Genomic DNA, 26,685 nt, shown 5'->3' on the forward strand with positions numbered 1-26,685 from the left:
TCCATCTTGTGTTTAGATTTTTTAAATTTAATTTTTGTGTGTGATTATCTGCATGGTCATCCTTACACCTGCCGTCTCCCCGTGGTTGCTTCTTGGTCATTCAGTCCTTTTACATAACCACTGGTTATCATGTAGCTCCTACATGTCTTTGTTACAAATACCCATTCGTCATTTGGTCCTTCCATGCCTTTCAGATCATAGCTGAAATAGGCAGTAAAGTTAGATGAACCATCTCAATTGACTTGCCTCTTGAGGTTTTTTTTTTTTTTACAGTGTTGGGAATTATACATAGCTCCCTGCCCTGTGGATGCTAGGACCTCATGTTTGCTAGGCAAGTGCTGTACAACTTGAGCCACCCTCCAACTCTCCTATTAAGTTTTTAATGCATCCATATAATATGATCTACTTAATAGAAGAAAGAGAGCAGGGAACTGGAAAAAAAGGTAAAATATTTTTGGAGGTTTTGTACAGATCTCATAGAATTATCTGCTGTCTGGTTCACTGTGGTAGGCGCCACAGAAATGGTAGATTGATATGTGTTGGGTTACTTTACCCTCTGGCAAAGTCAGCTATTAATTTCAGTGGGAGACAGTGGCAGAATGTTGTTGCTAATGAGGTTTGAATCAGATTGTTGTTTACTGTTGGTTATGTAACATGTTGCTGAGAGTATTATTAAAAGTTGCATTCTGTAGCAAGGTAGAGAGGCAAGTAAATTCTGCTTACCCTCTTCACTGGGTTTTAATTCTTGACTGAACCTGAAGGCACATTAGACTACAACCATAATTATACCTGAGCAGCCTGTTTCCTGTTTTCATCATGAACCCAAACATTATGATTTGCAGTGATGATCTTTTTTGTCCTTTGCATTTAACAGAGGTGATGTGTTTTCCCTCTCCACTGAAAACAGATTTGTAACTTGGTTGAATCAGAAATTTTAGTGTTTTGAAGACTAGGCAGTAAAATACTGAACAGTTTTAAATTTCTTAGTACCTTATATTAAAATACCATATAAAAATATTTCATGTATATTCTGATTGTGTTATGTAGATTTTAATATTACCAGTAGCTTGAAAGCCCTTTTTGTTTGTGACTTATCAGTGTTTATTATTACCAGATGTATATCAAGTTTAGGCAGTGAGCCCCACATCTGGGTGAATTTCAGAGTGGCTATATAAGTGCCTTTATTCCCCTGGTTTGTCAGTCTCCCATATCTTCTTACTGCTGGGGGTGGGGGTGGGGGGGGGGTGCTAGGATTCTTGTCTCTTCTTTGTGCTTTGTATTAAGCACATTGTATTTCTTCAGATGTTACAGGCACCCTGTATCCTATGGTTTGCCAGTTAAGCTATTCATGAGGTCAGACATTAGAGAAGATTCCATTTTGTAAAGGACACTAGTAGCTTGAGGAATGATTCTTACCTCCACTCATTTGGGGGGGGGGATGGGGAGAGGTGGCCCAAACAATGTATACACATATGAATAAATATAAAAACCATTAAAAAAAAGACCGTTCTCTGTGTGTTATATAATTGCAACTCATTTTTGGAAGCAAGTTCTTAATGTAAACAGGTTTTACCCTTGAATCCTTTGGGACTGTGGTCTTTGCCTACAATGTATCTATAATGTGTACATTGGTTCCCTATAGAAATGTGAAAGTTATTTCATCTGCTGTGATGAGATTTTAACTGATTTTTTTCTTTTGGTTTCTATATATGTTGTTTTGTTATACTGAAAGTAATGGACAAAAACAAAATCAGAAAAAACCCCTAGGGTCCTCTTCCCACCTTTATTTAAGCATAGCAACTGGTGTTTTGGGAGGAGGCTTATACTCTTTAAACTTAACTGTGATCTCAGTATGGCTAGTGCTTTCAAGGCAAGTTTCATTTTGTTCAATTTTGTTTTCCTAATGTTGGGATTTGCTTTGCATCCTACCTGGTAGGCTGTATAGCTTGAGATCTAGTTATTCTGGTTTGCATGCTCCCAGGATGAGGGAGTACTACAGAGATATTTCAAAGCCAGACTTCTGGTTTCCCCCTTACTCACCTCTTCCTGCCCACTTAGGTGAGTGTCTAGTTAACTCAGTGACTATTTCCCACTTTTTGGAGTTGAGTGTAAATTAAATGGATAAGGAGTAGAGCTGAAAATGTACTGAGGAGTAGATCTGTATTTACTCTTTTTTTCTTAGTGGAGAACTTGAACTCTGGGGTGCACATGAAGTATCAAGAGAACATTGTCACAGTGTACTGGTGAAATATATATTGGGAACGCAAGTTAGCTTTTCATGTTCCAGAAATGCACTTTGCAATAATGATTTAGGATCTGCACTTGATGATTTTATATTTTAAAGGAAAGCACTATGAAGACTGACCAGCTGTGTCTGGTTCTGTGCCTACAAGCCTGTGCAAGCGTACTCAGGTATTTCTGGTAGCAGTGTAGGGAGTCTCGCAGGCCATGTGGGGGTGAGTGATACACCTAGACCAGGCACTGCTTAATTAGAGGACTTAGAGAAGCGGGTGAAGCTTAAAGAGTGAGTAAAAACTGAGAAACAAGTCTGATGTGGGAGATAAAAAGTAGAGACTTGTGTGGGCACAAAGAGAAGATAGGCAAGAAGATGATCCTGGGAGAAGTGTGAGGGATCCTCTGTTCAGCTCCTGAAGGACTTTGAAATCCACTATGAGAACTTTTGATGTCTTTGGAAATTTACAGTCACAAATGGGAAAAATGGTGATTTAAGTGTTTCTTTAGGGTATTAATTGGAGTGCTCATGTGAGTGCGTCCTCTCTTCCTTATAGATGTTCCCATAAAGACTCAGGTTTCTGAATCCAGAAGAGCTGTGAGCAAACTTGCTTTCGGTTTCTCTTCCGTGCCTACAATCATGGATGTGGCTTATGAAAGTTTAAAGTAATTGTATACCTGGATTGAGTGTTGATGCGTGGCAGTTGTGCTGATGCTCGGTAACTACTCTGGATATTAGAACCACAAGGGTGAGAGACTTGTAAAGCTTTACCTCCCAGAAAGTTACCCTTGGCTGTAAGTATGCAGGTGATCCTGCTGCCTAAACTGGGACTCATGTTGGAGATATGGGAGGTTGGCTGACTTCCAATCCTAATGAATCTGAATTTTTAGGGATGGGTCTTAGGAATTTGTTTCTTTAAAGCACCCACCTGTGTAGGTTTGGCTGTATGGTGGGTTGTGACCCATATGGGCATTCATTTGCATGGGTTGATATGCTCAGGAGATGTTGTGGTCAATAGCTTTGGGGGAAGTTTGGGGACTTGGTTTACTTTCCTATATTTTGGATTGAAGCAATTAGAGATGGTGGAATAGAAAGTGAAGGAGCTGTTTCTGGGAATTTACTTTAGAAGTCTGGGTATGAGTTGTGTATGTCTGTCTGGGTTAAGGTATTAGTGTGTGTGTTCTTTTTCTTTCTTCCTTTTGGCAGTACTGGGGTTTGAACTCAGGGCTTTGCCCTTGCTAAACTGCTACATAAACTGTGCCTTCAGCCTGTGTGTGTGTGTGTGTGTGTGTGTGTGTGTGTGTGTGTGTGTGTTTATGGGACTTGGTCAGGATGTCCTACTTCAGTAGTTTGAGGGACCTTTGGTGATAGTCATATGACTTCATTTGAAATGGTAGCTGTACAAAGCATGGCAACATTTTATCCATACATTTAAAAATTTAACTCCCGATTTTCCTTTAACCTCCTTTCTGGCCTTTCCTAAGTCAGTTGATGACAAGCCCCATTCTTCCTGCTGCTAAGGCTGACACCTTAGAATCATTGTTGATCCCTGTTCTCACACACCATGTCTCTTTCATTAAGAAACCTATTGTCTCTCAAACTACTGCTTCTCAACACTGTAGTACTATTACCCATCTTCTGTTACCTAGATTCTTTCAGCTCTGAACTAGTCCTTGCTTTACCCTTGCTTTCCACTCCTCCCATTTATTCTCAGGATACTAGCCAGGGTAATTCTTTAATAGTATTAATCAGTGAAGTTGTATCTCTACTTGGAGCTCCCCAGTGAGTCCACATTTTACTTAAAGCAAAAGCTAAAGCCCTCATCATAGCCAGCATGATCAATCTAACTTTCACCTCTGACCCCATTCCTTATCTTCTCTTTTTCACTTTATTGTCAGCCTATACTGACTAGTCTTTAAATTCCTTGAAGGTACCAGACATGTCACACTGTGGAATCTTTGCATAGCCTGTTGCCTTTGCCTGTAATGATTTTCCCCCAAATATCTGTCTGATTCACTCTTTATTTCCTTAAAATTTTGATTCATTTGGCACCTTCTCAGGCCCAGCCAAGCCATCTTACTTGAAACAGCTCTCCCCCAGCACTCTCTGGTCACCTTTCCCTGCTTTATCCTAACAAACAATTTCACTTCCTATATTTTGTTTGCTTCCTTTTGCTGGAATATGAACCTCATCAGTACAAGGGTTTTGATCCCTTTTTTTCACTTTTATATTCTCAGTTCCTAGAATGCTACCTTAATAAATAATGAATTTATTACTAATAATTATAAATTTTAATGAACTAGCCAATAAATATTGAATATTGAATGAATTATTTAATAAATTTAGCAAGTTACTTCAATGTATGTGCTACTTTTTCTTTATTTTTTTGGTGGGACTAGGGTTCAAATTCTGGGCTTCGTACTTGCAAAGCAGGTGCTCCATCACTTTGAGCCACACCTCCAGTGCATCTTGTTCTGGTTATTTTGGAGATTGGGGCCTCATGAAATATTTGCCTGGGCTGGCCTCCAGCTGCAGTCCTCCTGATCTCAGCCTCCCAAGTAGCTAGGATTACAGGCATGAGCTACTGGTGCTGGCTTATGCTGCTATTTCTTAAAGATTACATTCTTGTGGGAGACACAAGTCAAATAAATGAAGAAATTGTTACAAATTGATTACTACAGTGAAAGAAATGAATATAGAATTGAGTTGAAGATTGAGGAAAACCCACTTTATATAGGGTTGGGGGGTGATCAAGAAAGGCCTTGTGTTGATATCTAAAGCTGAAACCTGAGGATGAAAGAGCCAGAAATTAGTAGATGGTGCTTGAGAAAAGTGTTACAGGGAGAAAATGGCATTGGTAAATATGATCAACAGAAGGCAGCTGGAGAGAGATGCCTTCAAAGCATGAATTCTTACCATTGTTCATCGGAGTTTATTTCATTGTTTTGAGGAGCAATGTCTCATTGGTAATAAAGAGGACACACTGTGGAAAGTGCTGTGTGCCTGGATATAGATGTTCTTCTCTGTCCCTCTCTGTGCCCCCCTATGCTGAGCAACTCATCATTGCACAGTGAACCAACTGCATAACCTAATATCATAGTCCGGATACATACCCATATAAGTGTACCACAGTGTTTGGTAGATACTAGGTGCTCAAGAAATGCTTAAAATGATCCATGGCTGTTTCCGACAGCTATTTCAGTAATGTACTTGTACTTTCACAAGTAGTCCACTGTATGATAATCATTTCTGTTTTATTATTGACTTATGTAGAGTGCTATAGTTATGGAAGTAACCATAGTTATGGAAAACTGCATAAGAAGTTTATGTGTATTTTATTTATTCTATTTTTTGCTGTGTTCAGGATCAAATCCAGGGTTTTGCACATGCTAGGTAAGTGCAATACAATTACTGAACTACATCCCAGCCCAGAAATATATGTTCATTTAAAAAGTGCAGAATTATGTGAAGCAGAAAGTGAAGAGTATTTCTAACTCCACTCCCATAACGCCTTCCACAAGCTCGTTGTGTACATTCTTTTCAGTCGTTAAACAAATACTTATTGAGGGTATGTATCACTGGGTGTATAGTGGTGAGTGAAAGAAAATAATGGCTCTTCGTTTGTAATTTACATTCTTTTGGGGCCTGTGGAATAAATGTAAAAATGAAGGTATGGGAGAGCTCCAAGGCAGAGATGTGGGGTACAATAAGTGTGTAATAGGATTTTTCCTAGACAGGATTGTCTGGAGATTTCCTGAAGAAGACATGCTGGTACTGAATGAGAAGTCTCACACACACAGAAAGGGTGGGGGGGAGAGAAGGTGAGAGAGGTTTTTTTTTGTAATGTGATAGACTCTTTTGATGTGTCTCTCTTTTAAAAGTTTTGTTTCCCCATGCTGGAGATCAAACCCAGGGCCTCATGCATGCTAGGCAAGCGCTCTGCCACTGAGCTATGGCCATAGGGCCTTGAAGTTTCTCAGTTTTTCCAGCTTTTCATTTATCATTGAGGTACCACTGCATTAGTTTGGATTTCTTAGTGATGTTCTGAGTTACTGTTCACTCAGTAGTTACTAAAGTTCTCAGAAGAATTTTAGGGGACCTAACACGCAGGAATTTCTAAATCTTACTATGATGGTTTTCTTAAAGAGTGTTATCAAGCCAGGTCTTAATAAAACAGAGTCAAGCTATAAACTGCCAGGATATAAAACACCAAGGTAATAGAAGATAAAGGATCCATAGCTGCTAAGTTCTTCCATCTTCTCTTGTAAGAAGGAACACATGTTCCTGTCTGCTCAATTACTAGCCCTCTGTGCTTGCTGTTTTTTTTTTTTTTTTTTTCTCTTTCTCTCAATGCCTTACCTCTGCTGGCTACCATATGGAAATAAATTTAGGATGAAATTAGATGATATGTTGAATGGCATGTGAGACTTTTCATAGCACCTTCCCCCTCCCCGGTTACTCCAAGATCTTTGAGATTATGGGTGATGTCTTTGAAGTCTGAGTTCTTAGCATGGAGTATTCCAAGCATATAGTAGGCACCCAATAAATTTTTTAAAAATCAAATATATACTGTCACAGATTCAACTCTGTCTTGTGTTCATGTAATTCTCCAAGTCCTTCCTGTTTAGTCCTTCTCTGTTGAGCCTCAGTTTCACATCTTCATGGATGCGTGTTAGTACTTACTTACTTTCAACTTCTGCTGCCATCTTCTTGCCCCATTTTGGCCACAACTAGAATTTCCCTTTGTTGCTAAGTGATGTCTTCATTCTTTCAGCTTTAAACCTTTTCCTTTCTAGTTTGCCCCATTTCTATTCAATAAGAGTTAGTCACCAAGTTCTTGTTTGTTTGTAATGTCCCTCCCACCTCTTTTCGACTCTGCTGCTCTGTGTACCAGGTGTGTATATTCTTCTGGTTTACTTACCATATTTTCCGTCTATTCTCTTTGCCTGCCTAGTTAGTCCCTTACCTGCTCCTGTTTTTTGTTGCCATTTTTGTCCTCTTGAAATGCGTCTTGAACTCTATACCTCACATGCGTTAACTTCTGCTGGTCACATTTCTTAGCCTTGTCTTAAGTCTTACTAATTGGCCTTATTCTGTGCTGGAGATTTTCTCACTGGCCTCACTGTTAAGCTGGCTAATTGTCTCCATTCTGCCTCCATTTGACTTAGTCATTCTTGGTTTTTCCTTGTTCTTGTCCTTTCTTACCAAGTGGATTGTGGTCTAATAGATGGTCATATTCTTATTTGGTATTCAGTATTTGGTAGTCACTCAATTTGTGCTGGTATGATCAGCAGACACCCATGGCTCATTCTTAAGGCTTTCATTCAGTTTCATGTCATATGTTTTGTGTTGGTGAGAGAACATTATAGTTTATCTGAGCTATATATTTTCAGTATTTGCTAAGCCATCCACTTTTTGCCTGTTCTGGCCACTTGCAGCACAGTTATTCCTTCTTAAGCAATCCTGTTCACAAGTACATAATATTCACACACACACACTTTACAGTTATATTGGTATAAATTGCTCTTCTTTCTGTTCCATATATGGTTCCCTAAGTAGATCTGAGTTTGTCAGTTTTAATCACTCAAATTTAATTTTATTCATGTTGCAGTATTCATGAGAATTGAGTGACTTATCTAACATCCTGTACTTTTTCTAATGAGACTTCAGATTTTGGGGGATTCGTGGTTTTTATGCTAAAAGTAGAAATTCCCTAAAAGGTATCTTGGACACTGTTCAGTTTAGTTTGCATTTTTTTGTTCTGTTAAGTTCTTGGTTGGTCCAATATGAATTAATGTGATAGACTTGGCTTTTTTCGCGGGGAGGGTGGTACTGAGGTTTGAACTCAGGACCTTGCTACTCTACCACTTGAGTCCCATCTCTAGCTTTTTTTGCTTTAGTTATTTTTCAGGTTAGAGCCTCATGTTTTTACATTCTCAGACTGTGATCCTCATACCTAAGGCTTCTAGTGTAGTTGGGATTGTAGGTGCACACGCCACCATGCTTAGTTGGCTGAGATGGGATTTTGCTAACTTTTTGCCTGGGCTGGCCTTAAACCTTGATCCTCCCTATTTTTGCCTCTCTACTAGCTAGAATTGCAGGCATGAGCCACTGTGCTCAGCCAAGATTTGACTTTTATAGAAAAGGTTCAGTTTGACATTGTTCTTGGAGGATGCTTTATTAACATGGCCTCAGAGCAAAAAAGAAAAAGCAGAATTAATCTTACATCCTTAAGATTATTAAACCATTTAATTATTAAATGGTTATTAAAATGAAATTTAAACATTTACAAATGACTTTTTAAGTAGCTTTTTAAGGAGATTTATCATAAAAGAAAATAATTTGAGGATTTAAGTTTTTTGAGGCTTATTGATTTTCCAGGTTTTCTTAAGAATTAAATATATCACCTCTTAAAACTAACAATACAGTAGGTATTCTTCCCAACGGTGTACTTTAGGAGATTGCTAGGTGGCCCAGGATAAGGCTGGCAGAGGTGTAGGTGGGATCGGTTGAAGCCAGCTTTTTTTTTTTTTTTTGTCTAAGGCATTGTCTTACATATGTGGCTGTCAGTGCATCTTCCCTCTGCCTTAGTAGAGAACTCAAAGGTTAGCAACCCCGGCAGCATCTGAATGTACCAAGTTACACCTCTATGTGAATTGGTTCTTTTTGAGACAGAAGTTTCATTAGGTAGTCTTATTAGGTAGTAGCCAAGTTTCTCTAAAACCAACATCGAGGAATATGGGAGAAACTATGAGGAATCAAAAAAGTACAGTCAAAGGAAGAACAAAAGAGAAGGATAACAGGTACTAGTGGCAAGTGATGGGGAACATGAGAAAGGATTTGGGGGAAAAGCAAAGAAAAGTCTGCTGTATTTCTTATAAGACTTTTGTTTTTTCACCTCATAACATCTCTACAATTGAGGTCTTGCAATCAGTAACATTTGAGTGGTGGTTTAGGACAGGTGGTAGTTTTGATATAGTTGTCATTGTACATGCAAAACTGCTGTTTTTATTGCTGCCATTGAGCCTCAGGGTCACTTCATACAACTACTCACACTAAGTGATTGCCATTTAAAATCTTTGCTTATTATCATTTGTAGCTCATCATTTATACCCTTTGAGAATATCAAGAAAACATGAATATCAAAACTTGCCGTTCAGGTGTCCTGAAGTTATGTTGGGACACTCTTGCAACCTACAGCCTTAATGGCAGAAGGTCATATTATGAAGAGAAAAATTTTAAGTGAAAAGAAAGCATTATATGATGGTTTAATTTGCAGCTTAGTCTTCTTTCAAGGTTCATGAAAATGTCTCTTAAAGAGCTGTCTTTGTAGATTTGTTGAATTATCCCAACTATGTATTTAAAATCCTTAGTCTGGCACTAAAATTTTCATGATTTATAGTTTTCCTTTACTGAATATGCACTATAACTGACCTCAGTGTTTATCTCATTTAATTCTCAGATTTCAGGGTTTGGTATTCATTATACAAAATAGGGAAAGTGGACATTTTAGATTATCTAAGTGTTAGATTCATATTTGAGCCCAAGTTATTAGACTTCAAATGTAGTGTTCTTATGTGTTGCACTATATATGTGAGAATTTCTGTGTAGATTTGCCTATTGTATGTATTTAACCAATTTTCTTGTTCCAGCAAACCAAACCCTTCATATGCTTAGAGCATTTCCATTTTCCACCATGTATTATAGATAGGTGTGAACACGTTTTAGTTCTATTATTTGTAACTCTGGAGTAAAGGTCTGGGTTTGATTTATGTATTTCATCCCTTTAGTATACAGCTTAAGGTCTTTCCCTTTGCAGGCACTCAGTAAATGGGCATTGTGTAAATAAGGCTGTAAGTTGGAGATTAACATGTAGCACTGGTTGTGTGTATTTGTGCCTCTTTAGACACTGACAGTTTTAGAGTAAGGCTACAATAATGGGTAATTAAAAAAAAAAATGGGCTTTTTGCCCTGAGTTCTTATGACAACCTCAGGGAGATAAAGGTAAAAGATAATCTTTCATTATTTATAACAACTCCTTTCAAACATACCTGAGATTAGGTAAATCACTGGATGGGGGTACAAGGGCAGTGTTCATTGACAGGGGAGCCAACTGTGTGCTCAGAGAGTTGGAACTTTTAGTCCCACCTCCCAAACTCCTGGGAGAGGAGAGGAGGTTGAAGATTAAGTTGATCCCAGTGGCCAGTGATATAATTAGTTATGCCTATGTAATGGTTCTGCCAGCTTGTTGATAACCAAAGGCATGGGGGCTTCCAGGAAAGTAGACAAGGATACATCTGTGTGCTGGAATGGTAGCATGCCCAACTCATGGGGTTGAGGAAGTGCCTGCTTTCAGAACCCTTGAAGACCTTGTCCTATGTCTGTTCATTTATAGCCTTTAAAATATTCTTTATAATGAACAGCTATGTAAGTATTTCTCTGAGTTCTGTGAGTCACTCTAGCAAATTAGTCGAACCTTAGAAGCACAGTAAAAAAAACTCCTGAGTTGTTGACATCAAAAGGAGGGAAGGTGGGGGGAGTGTTGTGGTCTGGTCTGAGCACTCAACCTGTGGGATTTGGCACTATTTCCAGGTAAATTGTTCCAGAATTGAGTTAGAACACAATCGGGTGGTGTCCATAGTAGCATTGGTTGCTTGGAGTATGAGGAAAACCCTTCCCCACATTTGGTCACTGAAGCATTCTGTGGGTGACAGTATAGTAAGAGAAATTGTTTTTTCTACTCAAATATAGGCAAACTTTTCATTTCTCCTGACCGACTTAGCCCAAATGAGAAAAGATTGGGTTAAAGTTAATAGACTAATGAAATACATTATTAAATGGTATAAAACTCAATTCGAAGATTGGGAGTGTGGCTTAAGTGATAGAACAGCTGTGTAGCAAGTACAAGGCCTGAGTTCAAAACTCAGTACCACAAAAAAAAAAAATCAGTTTGAAAAGAAGCATATTGAACTGTATCATTCTTGGTCTCTTAAACTATATAATCTTATTTTATGGTAATATACAAGATTTGGATGTCTTGGAGAAGTTAAAAGGTATATAGCAAATAATAGAGTCTATTTTTTAAAGAATAAAGACTTATTTAAAAAAATCACTGAAACAACAGTTAGGCATTTGAGCCCTGTAGTAATATGAACAATTTAAAAAGTGTGAACAATTAACTTTATTGAGATATGATTCATATGCCATACGTTTCACCCATATACAGTGTACAATTAAAAACTTCTTTAAATTGTTGTACTGGGGGTACATTGTGACAATTTATAAAAGTTCTTATATCATAGTTGAATTCACTCCTTCCATCATTCTCTTTACAATTAAAAGTTTTATGTTGTTTAGTAGTCACCATAATGGATTTTAGAACATTTTAATCTCCACATAAAGAAAACCTGTACCCATTAGTAGTCACTCCCCATTTTTCCCTTCCCCTAGACCCTGGCAACCACTAGTCTGCTTTACCTATGGTATAGAATGTATTAATAATTGATTCTTCTTTATTGTTAATAATACTCTAGAGTATGGAGGCTGAATATTTTAACAGCCTCTTTAAGTGAGGAAAATTCCTTTTTTTCTTTCTTTAAGTTGGACAGAGTATACTGTGGGTAGGAGTGTGGGTTTGGAGCTGGATTGCTCAGGCTCAATTCCTAGGTCTATTTCCTCCTACCTCAATAAGCATGAAAGTTACACTTAATCTCTCTTTGCCTGTTTTCTCATTTGTAAAATCAGAATTCTAGAATTTACCATATAGCTGTTTTAAGTTTAATGGCTTAGTTTCTAAATGTAAGGTCCTTATGGTGTTTGGTATACCAAGTACTCAATAAGTGTTAGTGGTTTTATAATTACTCTGAAAATTATCAAATGAATATTTTGACTCCTTTGTCAAGTTTTTAGAAAGGAAGCTGTTGAAATCCTTGAAATGGCTGTATTTTTTTTTGTTTCTTTGAGGGTATGGTACTGGGGTTTGAACTTAGGACCTCATACTTGCTAGGCTTGCTAGGCAGGTGCTCTACAACTTGAGCCACCTGCCAGCCTCATAATGTACTGGGTTTTTGAGATAGGCTCTCAAACTATTTGCCTTGGGCTGACTTCAAACCAGGATCCTCCTGATCTCTGCCTTCTGGGTAGCTAGAATTTACAGGTATAAGTCACCGGCACCTGGCGACATGGCTGTATTCTTGTATAAAGGCCAAAAGTCCACAAATCCACCTCCATAAATAACCTTAGAGCAGTGCAGCCCATGTCCTGTGTTTCCTGCAGGGGAGTTCCAGTCATCCCAAAAAGCTCTGCTATGTTTCGGTGTTTGGGAACTAATGATAATTGATTCAAGACGATGCTCATTTACAGTAAAACCAGTTTTGGAACTTTATCTTGAAAAAAATCTAAATTTTCAGGAAAACATTAGGTTATAACTGTAAATGTGTAGTAGTTGTTATACTGAACAAAGAATGAATGAATCCAGTGTGACTGGATAGACTTAATTTTGCTTACAAAATATTTTGGCAGCATGACATCCTTTAGTTTGATATTTGCAGCATTAGCATTACAGCTTTTTTTAAAATATTGATGAAATACATATGGATTTTTTTCCAAGGATTTCTGTTAATCCTTTGATAGTCAAATTCTTTTCAAGCCCCACAAAGAATAGCTTGATTCCTGATTACTAAGAAAGTGGTGGATTCAGGAAACTTAGTATCCACAGATGCAAACCCACTGCAGAAGTACCATCCATCAGGGCCATGTTGCATCACTCTCGTGTCTTGGGAGCAAAGAGAACTTCAGGTAATGCTGATGTTTGTGCTTCTTGCTGTGCTGGCAGTAATAAAGTCCTTTGCTTCTGACCCAGGAGACTCATGTCCTCTGTCAGCTCCAAAGGACTAACATTGGCTCAATTAATTGTAAGTAGTGTAAAATCAAATCCTAGAGTCAGCATTGTTTGCCATCCTTTCAGTAAATTTTGTTGAAGTCTTGCAGTTTTGGCAAAACTTACAGTCTCATGGTTTGGTGAGGAATGGTAGTGAATGGAACCTAATTTTAAGTGGTTAGTCATTGATAAGTTTTAAAAGATTGTTTTGAAAATTGGAGTTGTATAATAAAGTGCATGAATCTTAAGTGTACTTAGCTCAATGAACTTTTACATTTGTACACATGTCATCACCACCCAGATTAAGATGCAGAAAATTTCTAGCTCAGGACTCCTCTTAGTACATCTAGGCTGTAATGCCATAGGTTAATTTTGCCTATTTCTGAATGTTGTGTAGATGGAATGATAAAATGTGTAACTTTTCATTCCTTCATTATTATACCTATGAAATTTATCCATATTTTATGTCTGGTAGTTTATTATTTTTCTTTGCAGTGAATATTGCATTGAATGAATTTGTTACCATGGTTTATTTACCCACTCTACTGTTAATGGATATTGAGGTTCCAATTTTGGACTATTACAAATAAAGTTGCTATGGACATACACTTGTCTTTTGGGGATTAGCATTCAATTTATGTTGAATGTAAACCTAGGAATGGAACTGTTGGATCATAGGGAGCTATGTTTAGCATTTAGTGGTTATTGTCAAACAGTTTTCCAAAGTAGCTAAGCTAATTTGTATTCCTACTAGCAGTATAGTTGTTCTGTTATCATGATCTTTCTTTTTTTTCCCTCCCTTCCCTCTCTCCCTTCCATTGTGGTAGCTATGGAGACAGAGTTCATTGTGGTGTTTCTGTTTTTTTTTTTTTTCTTCTTCTTGTATTTGCCTGATAACTAATGATGTTTAGATATTTTCCTATTTGCAAGTAAGTTTGTTTTGTTCTGCTTTGTTTTGTTTGTTTTTTTGAGGCAGGGTCTCACTATGCAGCCCAGCATGGCCTCACATGCCCCACGTAGCCCAGTCTGAGCTGGAACTTGTGAACTTCTGCCTCATCCTCCTTAATACTGGGAGTACAGACGTGTACTGCCAGGTTTGACTTTCTATAATAGTTTTTACAGTGAATTCTTCTTCATGGTGTGACTTTATAAGTTGAAGCTTTCATAAATGAGTACTTACACATACCATTTACATGGTCTGTAAAGTATAGAAAACATTTTTTGAAAAAAAAACCCATCAAACATACCTGAAGTTTTTAGTTATCCCATATCCATTGGATTTGGCCCCATTCCAATGCTAGTTTTAGGAACATACTAGTTTTGAATATTAGGTTTTAAAATCTGACCCCAAGAAGCCAGTTTCTTGAGACACCCCATTCACCAAGGGCACTGTCCTTTACTTTGTTTAGATTCTCTTTAAACTCTCCTGTGTGTTTTCTCTCCTGCAGTGTCCTTGTATCTTCTTATAAGCCTACCTTTTAAATACTCTTTCCCAGCAGTGAAGGTTTCCTAGTAGTCAGGTCTTATTCTTCCCACTCTGTTGAAACCTATTTTTTTTTTTAATTGTTTCAGCTCTTTGTACAAAATCTTAAGTCTCTTTCTCATCTTTACTTCACTAAACCTGTGTCTCCAGTCATGGCCTTTTCCCAATGGAGTTAACTCTCATCTCTGCTGACAAATGTACCTACTGAATGCCCTTAATTCTGTTAGTAGAATTGTCATTATCTTAGTCACTTAGATATAAAATTTGAAGCTATCTCTAAGGTATAGTTGTAGTAATCCTTTTATTAGTCAGCTTCCTGCTACTACAACAAAACGCCCGAGTAAATTAACCCGTAAAGAGAAAGTGTTTTATTTTGTCTCACAGTTCTCTAAGTTCCAATCCCAAGATCTATCAGGGCTATTGTTTTGGGCCTCTGGTGAGGGTGGCCCATCATGAAGTGTATGGTGGAGCACATTGCTCACCTCATGAGCCAGGAAGCAGAGGAGAGATAGAATGCGGTGGGATCCTACAGACCTGTTTGGGGGTGCACTCCCAATGACCTAAGGACTTCCCCAGAGGCTCCATATCCCAGTGTTCCACCCTCCCAGTAGCATAATGGTAGGAACCAAACCTTTAACACATGGGCCTTTGGGGAATGGCCAATATCCAAACCACAGCAGTGCTTTTTCAGTTATTATAACAAAGTACCTGAGGGTGGGTAGCTTATAAAAAAAAGATTTATTTAACTCATAGTGGAGGCTGAAAGTCCCAACTGCATGGTGCTGGCTTTGGCAAGCCTCCCTTTCCCCCAGCTGGTCCACATCATGGTAGAAACATTTGTGAGAGCATATGCTTACATGGCATGACAGGAAGCCAGAGTGTGGAGAAGGACCAGTCTTGCTGTCTTTGAACAACCATTCTTAGAACTAATTCAAGGTCCCATAGAACTATCTCAATCCCTTCCAAGAGCTGTACCCTTAATGACCCTATTACTTTTCATTAGGGCCCACCTCTTATAGTTTCCATTTTCCATATTGCCATAGTAAGGACTAAGCTTCTAATACATAACCCTGGGGTGACAAACTCAAGCCATATTTAAGCCATGGTAGCAATTGATAGAAAAATCAATGACCATTCATTAAATATCCCAATAGCATGTGGTCTGGTGCATGGAGTGATGCCGGGAGCTGAAAACTTCCTCTTGGAAGGATTTTGTTTTCCATTTGGGAAGTAGATATGTTCTTACCAACTCATTTTTTTGAAAAAGATACTTAATAACCATAGTTTCTTTGGGGTAGGGTTGTGAAAGAAGTCTTCATAAAAAGGGATAGATTTGAGCTTATCACTAAGATTGACTAAGATTTCTCTTAGTGCACACACAAACAGGCAGAGTTATAAGGACTTGGATGGGATCAGAAGGTGTGTCTGTGTAGTGGTACAGTGCTGCGTAGTTAGATCGGGACTAGATCCAGCCAGCCTCTCAAGTCTTGGTTCTTCTTCCTTCTGAATACTAATGATCATAATTCATAATTCATGAAGCATGGCTTACATTCTTCAGTTTGTAAAGCATGAATCTTATGTACATTAGTACTTAGTACTTTAATGTTTCAGTGACTTAGGAACCATGGTCTTTATTTTATAGAAAGATTAATAGGCTTTGAAAAAGTGGTACCCAGTCCTGGTCATATGTATACTTTAGTAAAGGACACAATCTGATCTATCTTTGGTTTTTAACTTATTACTGTTATGCTACTACTTAATAGTAGTGAATTTTTTTAATTAAGAAATATTTAAATATAGAGAACATAACATGTGTGTACACAGATGTACCCATGAATTCAGCCAGCTATGGTGTTAAGGTTTACATAAGAAGTATGCTCCACAGGCTCAGGTGTTAAAGGCTTGTTCCCCAGCTGGAGGGTCCAGTCATTGAGAAGTGTTTGGGTCTGGAGGGCTCTGATCTAATCCATGGATTCACAATACGATGGCATTACTGGAGGCGGTGGGCAGTAGAGGTGGGGCCTAGTAAGAGGAAGTAGTTCCTTCAGGCCTTCCCTAGAAGGTATGTCTCATCCCTGGCCTCTTGCTCTGTGTCTTTCTTTGCTTCCTGATTGGCATGAACTGGATGACTTCCTTGCCATTCCTTCCCTCCATGATGTTTCTGCCTTGCACAGGCCTAAAAAAAGCAAGGGAGCCAACTGACTGTGTTCTGAAACTGCTGAAATGGACCTCAAGTAAATCTTTCTTCTTTTAATTTTTTTTTTCTCAAGACTTCTCAATGAGAAGTCTGCCTGACACACATGGATCAAAAGTATTCGAGGACTGGGGGTGTGGCTCAAGTGGCAGAGCACAGTTTAGTTTATGGGTGAGGACCTGCATTCAATGCCCTGTGGTACTGCTAAAAAATAAAAGTATTTGGAAAAACTGGGTTTGTACTAACCATGTACACATTTCTTTTTGTTATTATTCCTGAACAATTACCTTGTATTAGGTATAAGTAATCTGGAGCTGATTTAGGATATATGGGTGGCTATGCAAATACCACATTATTTCAAGTAAGGGATTTGAGCATTCTCAGACTTTAGTGTCCATATATTTTTGCAAGTTGCTTCTTTTCACTTGCTTATTTTATAAATAGGTATTACTCTAGACACAAGGTATCTGGCGGTGAGTAGGGAAGATGAGACAACCTGCCTACTAACATTTCAGTGGGAAAGACATAGTAAATAAAGTTGATACTATAATATCAGGTTAAGGTAAATGCTGTGAGAGAAAACTGAGCTGAGTCGGGGACAAAGCGCAACACGGGAATGGGGATGTATGCTATTTTAGATGCAGTGGTTGGGGAATTCCTCTTATGGGAGAGACATTTTAGCAACTGAATTAATTGAAAGCAATCCATATTATGATCTGGGAAGGAAAATTCCAGAGGAGGGAACATCACATGCAAAGGCCATGAAGTAGAAGTCATTGGAGTGCTTGAGAAGTAGAGTGAAGTCAGGCATAGTTTAAGTGCTGAGTTAGCTGGGAGAATGACTATGAAATGGGTTTGGAGGAAAAGCCAAGGCCGGATCGCGTCGGTCCTATAAAGTAATAGAAGGAGTTTGGATTTTGAGTGCATTGAGAAGTCACACGTGATTTTTGATCTGTGGAATGACATAATTTGACCTTCTTATAGACTTTGCTTAATGTGGAAAGTCTTTATTCTATATTGATATGGGGAGTTCTTGAAGATACATTGTTAACACTTTTTTTTACTTCTTTTCAATATAGAACTATTTATGTAAAAAAGATATAACATATATACTTTGTTTGTTTATGCATAAAATTTCTCTGGAAGGGAAAATTGAAGGCATACAGAATGGATTACCTTGAGAAGGGGAACTGATGATGGAGAGAAGAAGGGGGAGGAAACAGACCAATATTTAAACTGAATTCTCCATGTAAACACCCAGAATGATAAACAGAACATCACAAAGATAGCAGAAATCCTTCAGGTTCCCTGTTAATTACTACCTCTATCCTCTTCATACAGTATCTACCATCCTGACTTACAGCACATTACCTTTGCCTAGTTTTTCTACCAGCACTCTTAACTTCATTCTATTCATTATCATTTTAGATTACTATTTTATTTTCACATTATGCAAGTAATGCTTAAAAGGTTTTCTGTTAAAAGTGCAGAAGTATATAGAACAAATCATGCTGGACCACTTTCTTCTGCCCCTCCCCCATGTAGCCTTCTATCCATGTTCTCAGTTTACATTCCAAAGTAACTTTTCTTTTTCTTCATTTTAGTATATAATAATGTACTATAATAGTAATACTTATAATATTTATAATGGTGCTCATAAAGGATTAACATTTAACATTTGTTAAGTACTTTCTATGCACTTTGAACAGTTCTAAATCATTTATATATAATAACATTTCCATTTTATAGGTGGAGAAACAGATCAGAGGTAAGTACCTTGACCAAAGTTACAGTATCCATCTTATTCTAATTTTGCTACATAGCATTCTTAGATTGTATCAAAGTTAAGTTCTTTTTATCCTAGTTAATTGTATCATTTCTATAATTACTGCTGCACTTAGGAGTGTTTTTCTGAACTTCCCTCTCAGGCTCCTCCCCTTTGCCTTCCTTAGCTGATCTCTCCATAGCCGCTACACCCTCTCTCATACACATGCTCTGCCCTGACTTGCCCCGTTATTCTTCTGTGTTCCTAAATGAGATCTCACATCAGCCAGGTTTATCTCCTCTCTGTGGCGGGAACTACTCTGTTCATGTCCACCTACATTTTTGTTTGGTTTTTTAGTACAGGGTCTTGTTCTGTAGCCCATGCTGGCCTTAAACTGAAATCCTCTTGAGTGCTGGGATTATAGAAGTGTATCACCATACTGGACTCTACAATTCATTTAGATTTTTTCGTGCTATTGGGGTTTGAACTCAGGGCCTTATGCTTGCTAGGCAGATGCCCTCTACCACTTGAGCCATACACCCAGCCCCCTTTTTTTTTTTGCTTTAGTTAATTTTTAGGTAGGTTCTTGTATTTTGACCCAGGCCAGCCTCACACTACAATCTTCCTTTCTGTGTGTGGCCTCCCACATAGCTGGGATCACAAGTGGGTACCACCACATCCAGCTTATTGATTGAAATAGGGTTCTCACTGACTTTTTGCCTGGCTGTCCTTGAACCACAGTCCTCCCAATTTCTGCCTGGGATTACAGGCCACTGTACCTGGCCTGGATTTTTTTTTTTTTTTCTTTTGGCTGGAATTGGGGTTTGAACTTAGGGCTTCTCACTTGCAAAGCACTTGCTCTACTGCTTAAGCCACACGTCTGGTCCATTTTACTTTGGTTATTTTGAAGATGAGGTCTCCCAAACTGCCTGGTCTGCCCTCCCAATCTCAGCCTCTCAAGTAGCAGGATTGCAGGCATGAGCCACAGTGCTGGCTTAAAATTTTTTTTATTAATATATATTAATTATGCAAAGGAATAGGTTTTATTATGACAGTTTCATGTGTTTATATAATGTCCTTTGATTTTATTCATTCCCACCATTGTATTCTCTTCCCCCACCTCCTCTCGCAAGTCCCCTTCTTCTTCTCAAATAGTCCTCCTTCTACTTTCATGCCTTTTTAAGAAACATCTAGATTCCACACCTGAGAGAAAACATGAGATATTTGTCTGAGTCTGGCTTATTTTGTTTATCATGATCTCCAGTTCCATCCATTTTCCTGCAAATGACATAATTTCATTTTTCTTTATGGTTCCATTGAATATATATATATATATCATTTTCTTTATCCACTTATTCATTGATGGACACCCGATTCCATAACTTGGCTATTACACGTGGGTGTTCAAGTACCTCCAACTGTATGCTGTATCATATGGTAGTTCTGTTTTTATCTTTTTGAGGAACTTTCATTCTGATTTCCATAGTGACTGCACTAATTAACATTGTCACTAACAGTATATAGCGTCCTTACTAGCATTTGTTGTTTTTGTTTACTTTATAATTATCATTCTGACTGGGATGAGATGGAATCTCAGTGTAGTTTCAATTTGTATTCCCTAATGGCTAAAGATGGTGAACCGTTTTTTGTTCATTTATTGACTATTTGTACTTCTTCATTTGAAAATTATCTATTCAGTTCATTATTCCATTTCTTGATCAGATTATTCTTTTGATGTTTTATGTTTTGAGTTCTTTACATGTTCTGGATATTAATCCCCTGTTGGATGGTTGATATCCTGTCATGTTGGCTGTCTCTTCACTCTGGTAATAGTTTCCTTTGCTGTGCATATATTTTATTAGTGTTCCTTTCCCTTTCAAATTTCCCTTTTCATCTGAGACAATCAAACCATGCCTTTATATTCTGACTCAGATGGTTTTATTCTCCATCCTTGATGTAGTTACAATGGATGTCTGCCCTTCTTACAGTTCCTTTAGCATGTATATATTCTGTGACCTGTTATTGAAAAATATACTTTCATTCTCTTGTTTTATTTCTAGTTTAACATATTTAGTTTTACTTTCTTGGCAGAAATCATTTTATGTAGGAGTTGGGAAAGACAAAGCCCCAGACATATTCATAAGGAAGAAGTATACCTTCACTTTGCCTGCGTCCTTCCTCCACAGTTCCAACACAGTGGACTGGTCAGCACCTAGAGCAGCACTTGGCACTTAGCAGCGCCTCCAGTAGTCTGTGGTCTGTGCTGAGCAGACAAGTCTTCTGGCTCTCCACAAGAAACCTTGCTTTACCTGTTGTTAAAGCCCCATCGTGGCTGTTCATGCTACATGGCATATATCAAGCAACTAATAATTTGTTGAAATTTAACTCAGTTTTACTCGACTCCATGTTTTCCTGGATTTAACCAAGCACACTTATTTTCTGGGATGATGCATTTTAATGCAGAATAGTCATGAGACTATCAGCTTGATAAAATAGTACAAGAAAGGGGGTATTTGTTGTTACTAATATTCTAATATTCCCTTTTTTTTGGGTGGTATTAGGGTTTGAACTCAGACCCTGGCACTTCCTAGGCAGGCAATCTGCTTTTTGAGCCATACTCCCAGCTCTTTTTGCTTCAGTTAGTTTTCAGATACAGTCTATATTTTTACCCAGGGTTGGCCTTAGATCACCATTCTCCTACCTGTACCTGGGATCACTGGTGGAACATCACCATGTCCAGCTTTTGGTGGATGTGGGGTTTCCTTAACTCCCCCTTCCCCACCTAAGCTGGCCTCCAAACACATGCTATCCTCCTGGTCTCTGCCATGACAGTGGCTGGGATTGCAGGTGTGAGCCACTCCCATCCTGACATTCCTTTTCTAAGAGTGATCCATAGGGGATTTCACCCACTCTCCACAGCAGAGTGCCATGGCACATTGCTTCCTCTTGTCATTGCCAAGATCTTAGTGGTACAGAGTGGTAGTCATAAGCTTGAAATATCCAGAAGCCAGAAATTAGAAAATATAAACTGATCTTTTTTGGATCAAATTATGTATTATTTAAAAATCTTTAAAGCAGTTCTTTGTTTTTCTTTTATTTTTTTGATAGGTACTTTCGAGATAGGGTCTTGCGAACTATTTGCCAGGCTGGCTTTGAACCGCAATTCTCCTGAGCAGCTAGGATTACAGGCATGAGCCAGTGGTGCCCAGCACATTCTTAGTTTTAAAAATAGTTATTTGCTACTTTTCTGGCAGTTACATGTTAATGGTTTATTTAATACAATTTGCATATAATATTGCAACTTGAATTGTATTATAACTTTAGCCCAGATACAATAGCTTGAAAGTCTGTGAAACATTTTTAAAAGAATAATGACTTTAGAGAAGACCTAGATTTCTTTTAAGGCCTTTGATCCTGTTGGGATGTAGTATTCAGAATTGAGGTAGTGTGTAACATGGATTTCAGTGAAGGAAAGTATTTCAGAACCAAGAGTCAGAACACTGTGTTTTTGGTTACCGTTTGGTACTGCTAGTGAATTATTTGTTTGTGTTATGAAGAAGAAAGTGAGTGATCACAAAACTTGAAGAGAGCATTTATTTTTGTACATTCATGGGTTTTGTTTTACTTTGGAATGCTTTCTGGTCTTATTTACAAATAACATAGTTTTTAATTACATTGGTTGAAATATGTAAATTGAATTGGTTTAATTTAGCATCCTTTCCCCCTTTCTCTTTCAGGACTTGAATCAATGAAAGAAACGAATGGCACTTGTGAAGATAAATGTCATTCTTCCCTGTTTAATTGGAGCTTCCGCTTAGGACCTCTATAAGACTTTTTCACCTGTGATCTATTTCTTCAGTAACTACTGACTTTGATTACAGGAAGGTCTCTGAAGATTTGTATCAAATGACGTCAATGGCCAGCTTGTTTTCTTTTACTAGTCCAGCAGTGAAACGATTGTTGGGCTGGAAACAAGGTGATGAGGAAGAAAAATGGGCAGAAAAGGCAGTCGATGCTTTGGTGAAAAAGCTAAAAAAGAAAAAGGGTGCCATGGAGGAACTGGAGAAAGCCTTGAGCAGTCCAGGACAGCCAAGCAAATGTGTCACAATTCCTAGGTCTTTAGATGGACGCCTACAAGTTTCTCACAGAAAAGGCTTACCCCACGTTATATATTGTCGGGTTTGGCGCTGGCCTGATTTGCAGAGCCATCATGAGTTAAAGCCATTGGATATTTGCGAATTTCCCTTTGGATCTAAGCAAAAAGAAGTTTGCATCAACCCATACCACTATAAGAGAGTGGAGAGTCCAGGTAGGTTTTGTTCTACTGAGAAAAATCTAAAACAACCAGGAAAACAAAACCAGAAACCCCTATCTCTGCCTATTTGCATATAATTAGATTTGTTAATTAAAAGTTTATATTAGCCTTGTGTTTCCCTTTAAAAGATTTCATCTTAGAAGGAATAACAGATTTGATTTTGAGTTTTTTCATATAGGTGATAGACCTTGCAAGTGGCTTATCCTAATTCATGGTTCACTGTAAGCTGCCATTCGTACAGTTGTCCTGTGGATGACTTGTCTATTGTATTTAAAGCTTAGGCTCCATTTGTGCACTAGACCCACTTAGTTCTTTTTGTCTGTTCAAGAACTTTGTTCCTACAATATCATTTCATTTTCCCTCTCTACCAGACTATTCTGACAGCATGCGAGCATGTCATGATATTGCTTATCCCAAAATAAAAGTTAAAAAAGAATTCCTTTCCTGACCTCATTTACACACCCCTGACCTTCATCTTTTGCACCACTTCTTCTGGTCCTTCTGTAGGATTTTCCCATTTTTATTTCCACATCTTTATTTCTTGTTGTCTTTCCAGTTAGTATTTCTTCCCCACCATTTACCATGTCAGATCTTTAGGGACTGCCTTCTTACAAATCACAGGGGCTTATCTTGGTCATCTTATTATTTACCCTCTCAACAGTGTTTGATACAGTTGATCTCCTGCCTTCTTACTCATAGCTGCTTCTTTCCTTGCCTTTTTAAGACACCACACTCTTTTGTTTGCCTTCTTCACTGGCTGTTCTTGCTCAGTCTCTATTGCCTCATTCTCCTGTTTCACAGGACTCTGACCTTGGTCCTTTTCTCTGTGTTCTTTCTTTTAAGCGCTCTCATGCTCCCTTTAACTGCTTCACATTTTGAACTCCAGAGTCAACTTCTCTCAGGTTTTAGGCTTGTATACTTAGTTACCTACTTAACATCTCCACTTGAATGTCTGGTAAACGTTGGATGGAATATGGCAGAACTTTTTGACTTTACTAAAGTATATGGCACCATTTTTCATTGCCCTAAACCTAGAGATCATCTTTTATTCTGAATCTGTATTTGCACTGTAAGCAAATGCTGCTTGCTATACCTTTAAAATATGTCTCAGTCGTATTTCACTTCTTACCATTTCTGACATCGCTCACAATAAGTAGTCTCTTAATAGATCTGTCCGCCTTCATCCTTTCCCTCCAGCCCGTTGTATTTTCTTCCCAGCAGCCAGAGCGATCTTTAAAATAACAAGTATCAGATCATGCCAGTCTCTTCTAAAAGTGCTTTAAAGGCTTTCTATCACATACCAGCAGGTTTCAAGAAGATTCTACATGACTTGTCCTTAGACTCGCATTGTTCTTTGGACTTAACCACATCCATACTCCTGCATCCAGGTTTTAAGTCTTGCTGTTTTCTCTAAGTGCTTTCTGGCCAGGATTGTTCCATGGCACACTTTTTCACTCCATTCATTCCTTGCTTACATATCGCATTCTTACTTGACACTGTCTAAGATATTTATTTTATTCATTGGCTATGAGCAGGCTCTTCCTGGGTCTCAGTCATTACTACATCTCCAGTGTCTAGAATATATTGTTTTCTGCCTCTTAGTAGGTGGTGCTCAGTAAATATTTGTTTATAGCGAATGAATTTTGTGAGCTGATATTTCAGCTCATTTATTCCTGCTGTAACAGGGTACCACAGACTAGATCAATTAGGAGTAATAGAAATGTATTCCACTCATGGTTTTGGAGGCTGGAAAGCTCAAGATGGAGAGAACATATCTGGCAAGGGTCTTTCTCCTGCATCATAACATGACACAATGGCAAGCAGTATGATGAGTGAGACGGAAGCCAAAATGAGGCTGAACTTAAAATACCTGTTCTTAATAAGATCCATTCCTGAAATAAGGAGTAACCCAGTACCTCTTACAAAGCCCCACCTCCCAACACTGTTGTCTTGAGGATTGCGTTTCCAGCATGTGAACTTTGGGGGACATATTCAAACCATAGGAGCTGAGCTATTAGCTGAGTTCGTTAGTTACCAGTTGCTGTTCAGTAAATGACCACAAACTTAGTACCTAAACACAGCACATATTTATTACCTCATTGTGTCTGTGGGTCAAGCATCCATCCACAACTGGGTCTTTTGCAAGCCTCTAATCAAAGTATTGGTGAGGGCAGGGGTCCTACTAGAAATTTAGATGTGGAAGGATCTGCTTCCAAGCTCACTGTGATTGTTGATGGAATTCAGTACCTTATGGTCCACTGGATTCTTGCTTGTTGTCAGCTGGAGACTGCTTTCTGTTCCTTACCATATAGTCTTCCTTCTAGGTAGTTCACATTAATATTTGTTTCTACAGTATCATTTCTCCCTGAGCATTACATTTTTCCTCTCTACCAGACTTTCTGACAGCATACAAACACATCATGATACTGTACCTTCTTCAGAGCCAGTAAAGAAGAGAGGATGTTCTTGCAATAGAGCATTGTATTCTTAGGAAGTGTAATCATATCACTTCCTATCACTTTGCCATATTCTCTTGATTAGCTGCAAGTCACAGGCCATACTCATCCTCAGTGGGAGGGGATTATCCAAAGACATGAATTCCCAGAAGAGGGAACCATGGCAGCCACTTTAGAGTCAATCTGTCACACTGGAAATAATGTAAGTCCAGTGTGATATAAAGGCAGAAAATAACATTGAGTGTGGAGACTAACAAAAGAATAGTAGTGATTGTGCTGTCAGGGAAAGTTCAACTTAGCTTACAGCTGTCAGTGATACTAAGGTGGTTCTGAATTTCCTGCTGAGTCAAAGGAGAGCTGTATCCTGAAGGAATCAACAACGAGGAATGGGATTTGATAGAAAATGCTTTCTGAAAAACTGTCAAGCTAGGTATTTGCTAGGAATAAGTCTAGGAATTTTGTAAATTCCCCCCACATTGCCAGGCTGTAACTGATCAGCCAGTAAAAATGTGTTAGTTTTTGGAGTCCATTTTTCTCAGCTGTAATCGTTCTATAGGAAGGACAGGTGCTTAACTCTGATACTTAATAACTATGGAAATCCCCTGTCTTGCTAGTTCAGCTGCTGGAAAGAGACTTTAAAACCTCATTTTTGGTCTCGTGTCTACCTATCTTTGGGGGAAAGGACAGCGTGACCCAGTTGGATTAACTTGTATTCTCCCTTGACCTAGCAGTGCTGACACTGGATGGATCACACCATAGTACTGTGTTAATGAAGTAACCGTAGTGGGATGGTGATAATGGTGATAACAACAAACATTTATTGAACATTTATGGAGTAGTTTGCTAACCCTATGAGGTTATTCCTTTAGTATTAGAAAGGGGTACTAACATTTTAAAACCCTAATGTGTATTGACAAGTTTATGGATACAGAAATCAAGACTTAAAGGGAAGTTACTTACGTAAGAACACACAGCTAGTATAGAGTGAAATCAGAAAGTATTGCAGAGAGGTAGAAAAGATGGAAGATAGTTGGGAGGTAATAATGAACTTAAGAAAAATAGAGGACCAGCCAAGGTAGTCCAGTGTCTAATCTAGTATGTAGTAGTGCCTGTTGGTTAAGTCCATGGGTTCTGGTACCAGACTTCCTGGAGTTGAATCCTAGTTTTACTACACACTACCAGTATGTAGTTACTGGTAGTTACATTAAGCAAGTTACTGAACATGTGATTTAGTCTCCTCATCCATAAAATGGGAATAGTACTCCCTATCTCAGAGAGCTTAAGAGGATTGGATGAGTCAATGCATGAAAAAGTGCCTACGTTAAAACATTACATGGCCCAGAGTCAGTTTCAAAGGAAA

General features: G+C 38.4%; 1 protein-coding gene across 2 annotated transcripts in view; it reads left to right on the forward strand.

Moving 5' to 3' along the window:
- Smad5 (SMAD family member 5) overlaps positions 1 to 26,685 on the forward strand; it is a 47,091-nt gene that overhangs the window by 1,803 nt on the left and 18,603 nt on the right. For both annotated transcript variants that reach the window (XM_020180909.2, XM_020180910.2), the window contains exon 2: positions 22,292 to 22,863. In XM_020180909.2, coding sequence (XP_020036498.2) covers positions 22,461 to 22,863 — 403 coding nt within the window. In that variant the 5' untranslated portion in view covers positions 22,292 to 22,460. The remainder of the gene's footprint in view (positions 1 to 22,291; positions 22,864 to 26,685) is intronic.

Source organism: Castor canadensis, chromosome 16 (assembly GCF_047511655.1).
Source record: "Castor canadensis chromosome 16, mCasCan1.hap1v2, whole genome shotgun sequence".
NCBI classification, from domain to species: Eukaryota; Metazoa; Chordata; class Mammalia; order Rodentia; family Castoridae; genus Castor; species Castor canadensis.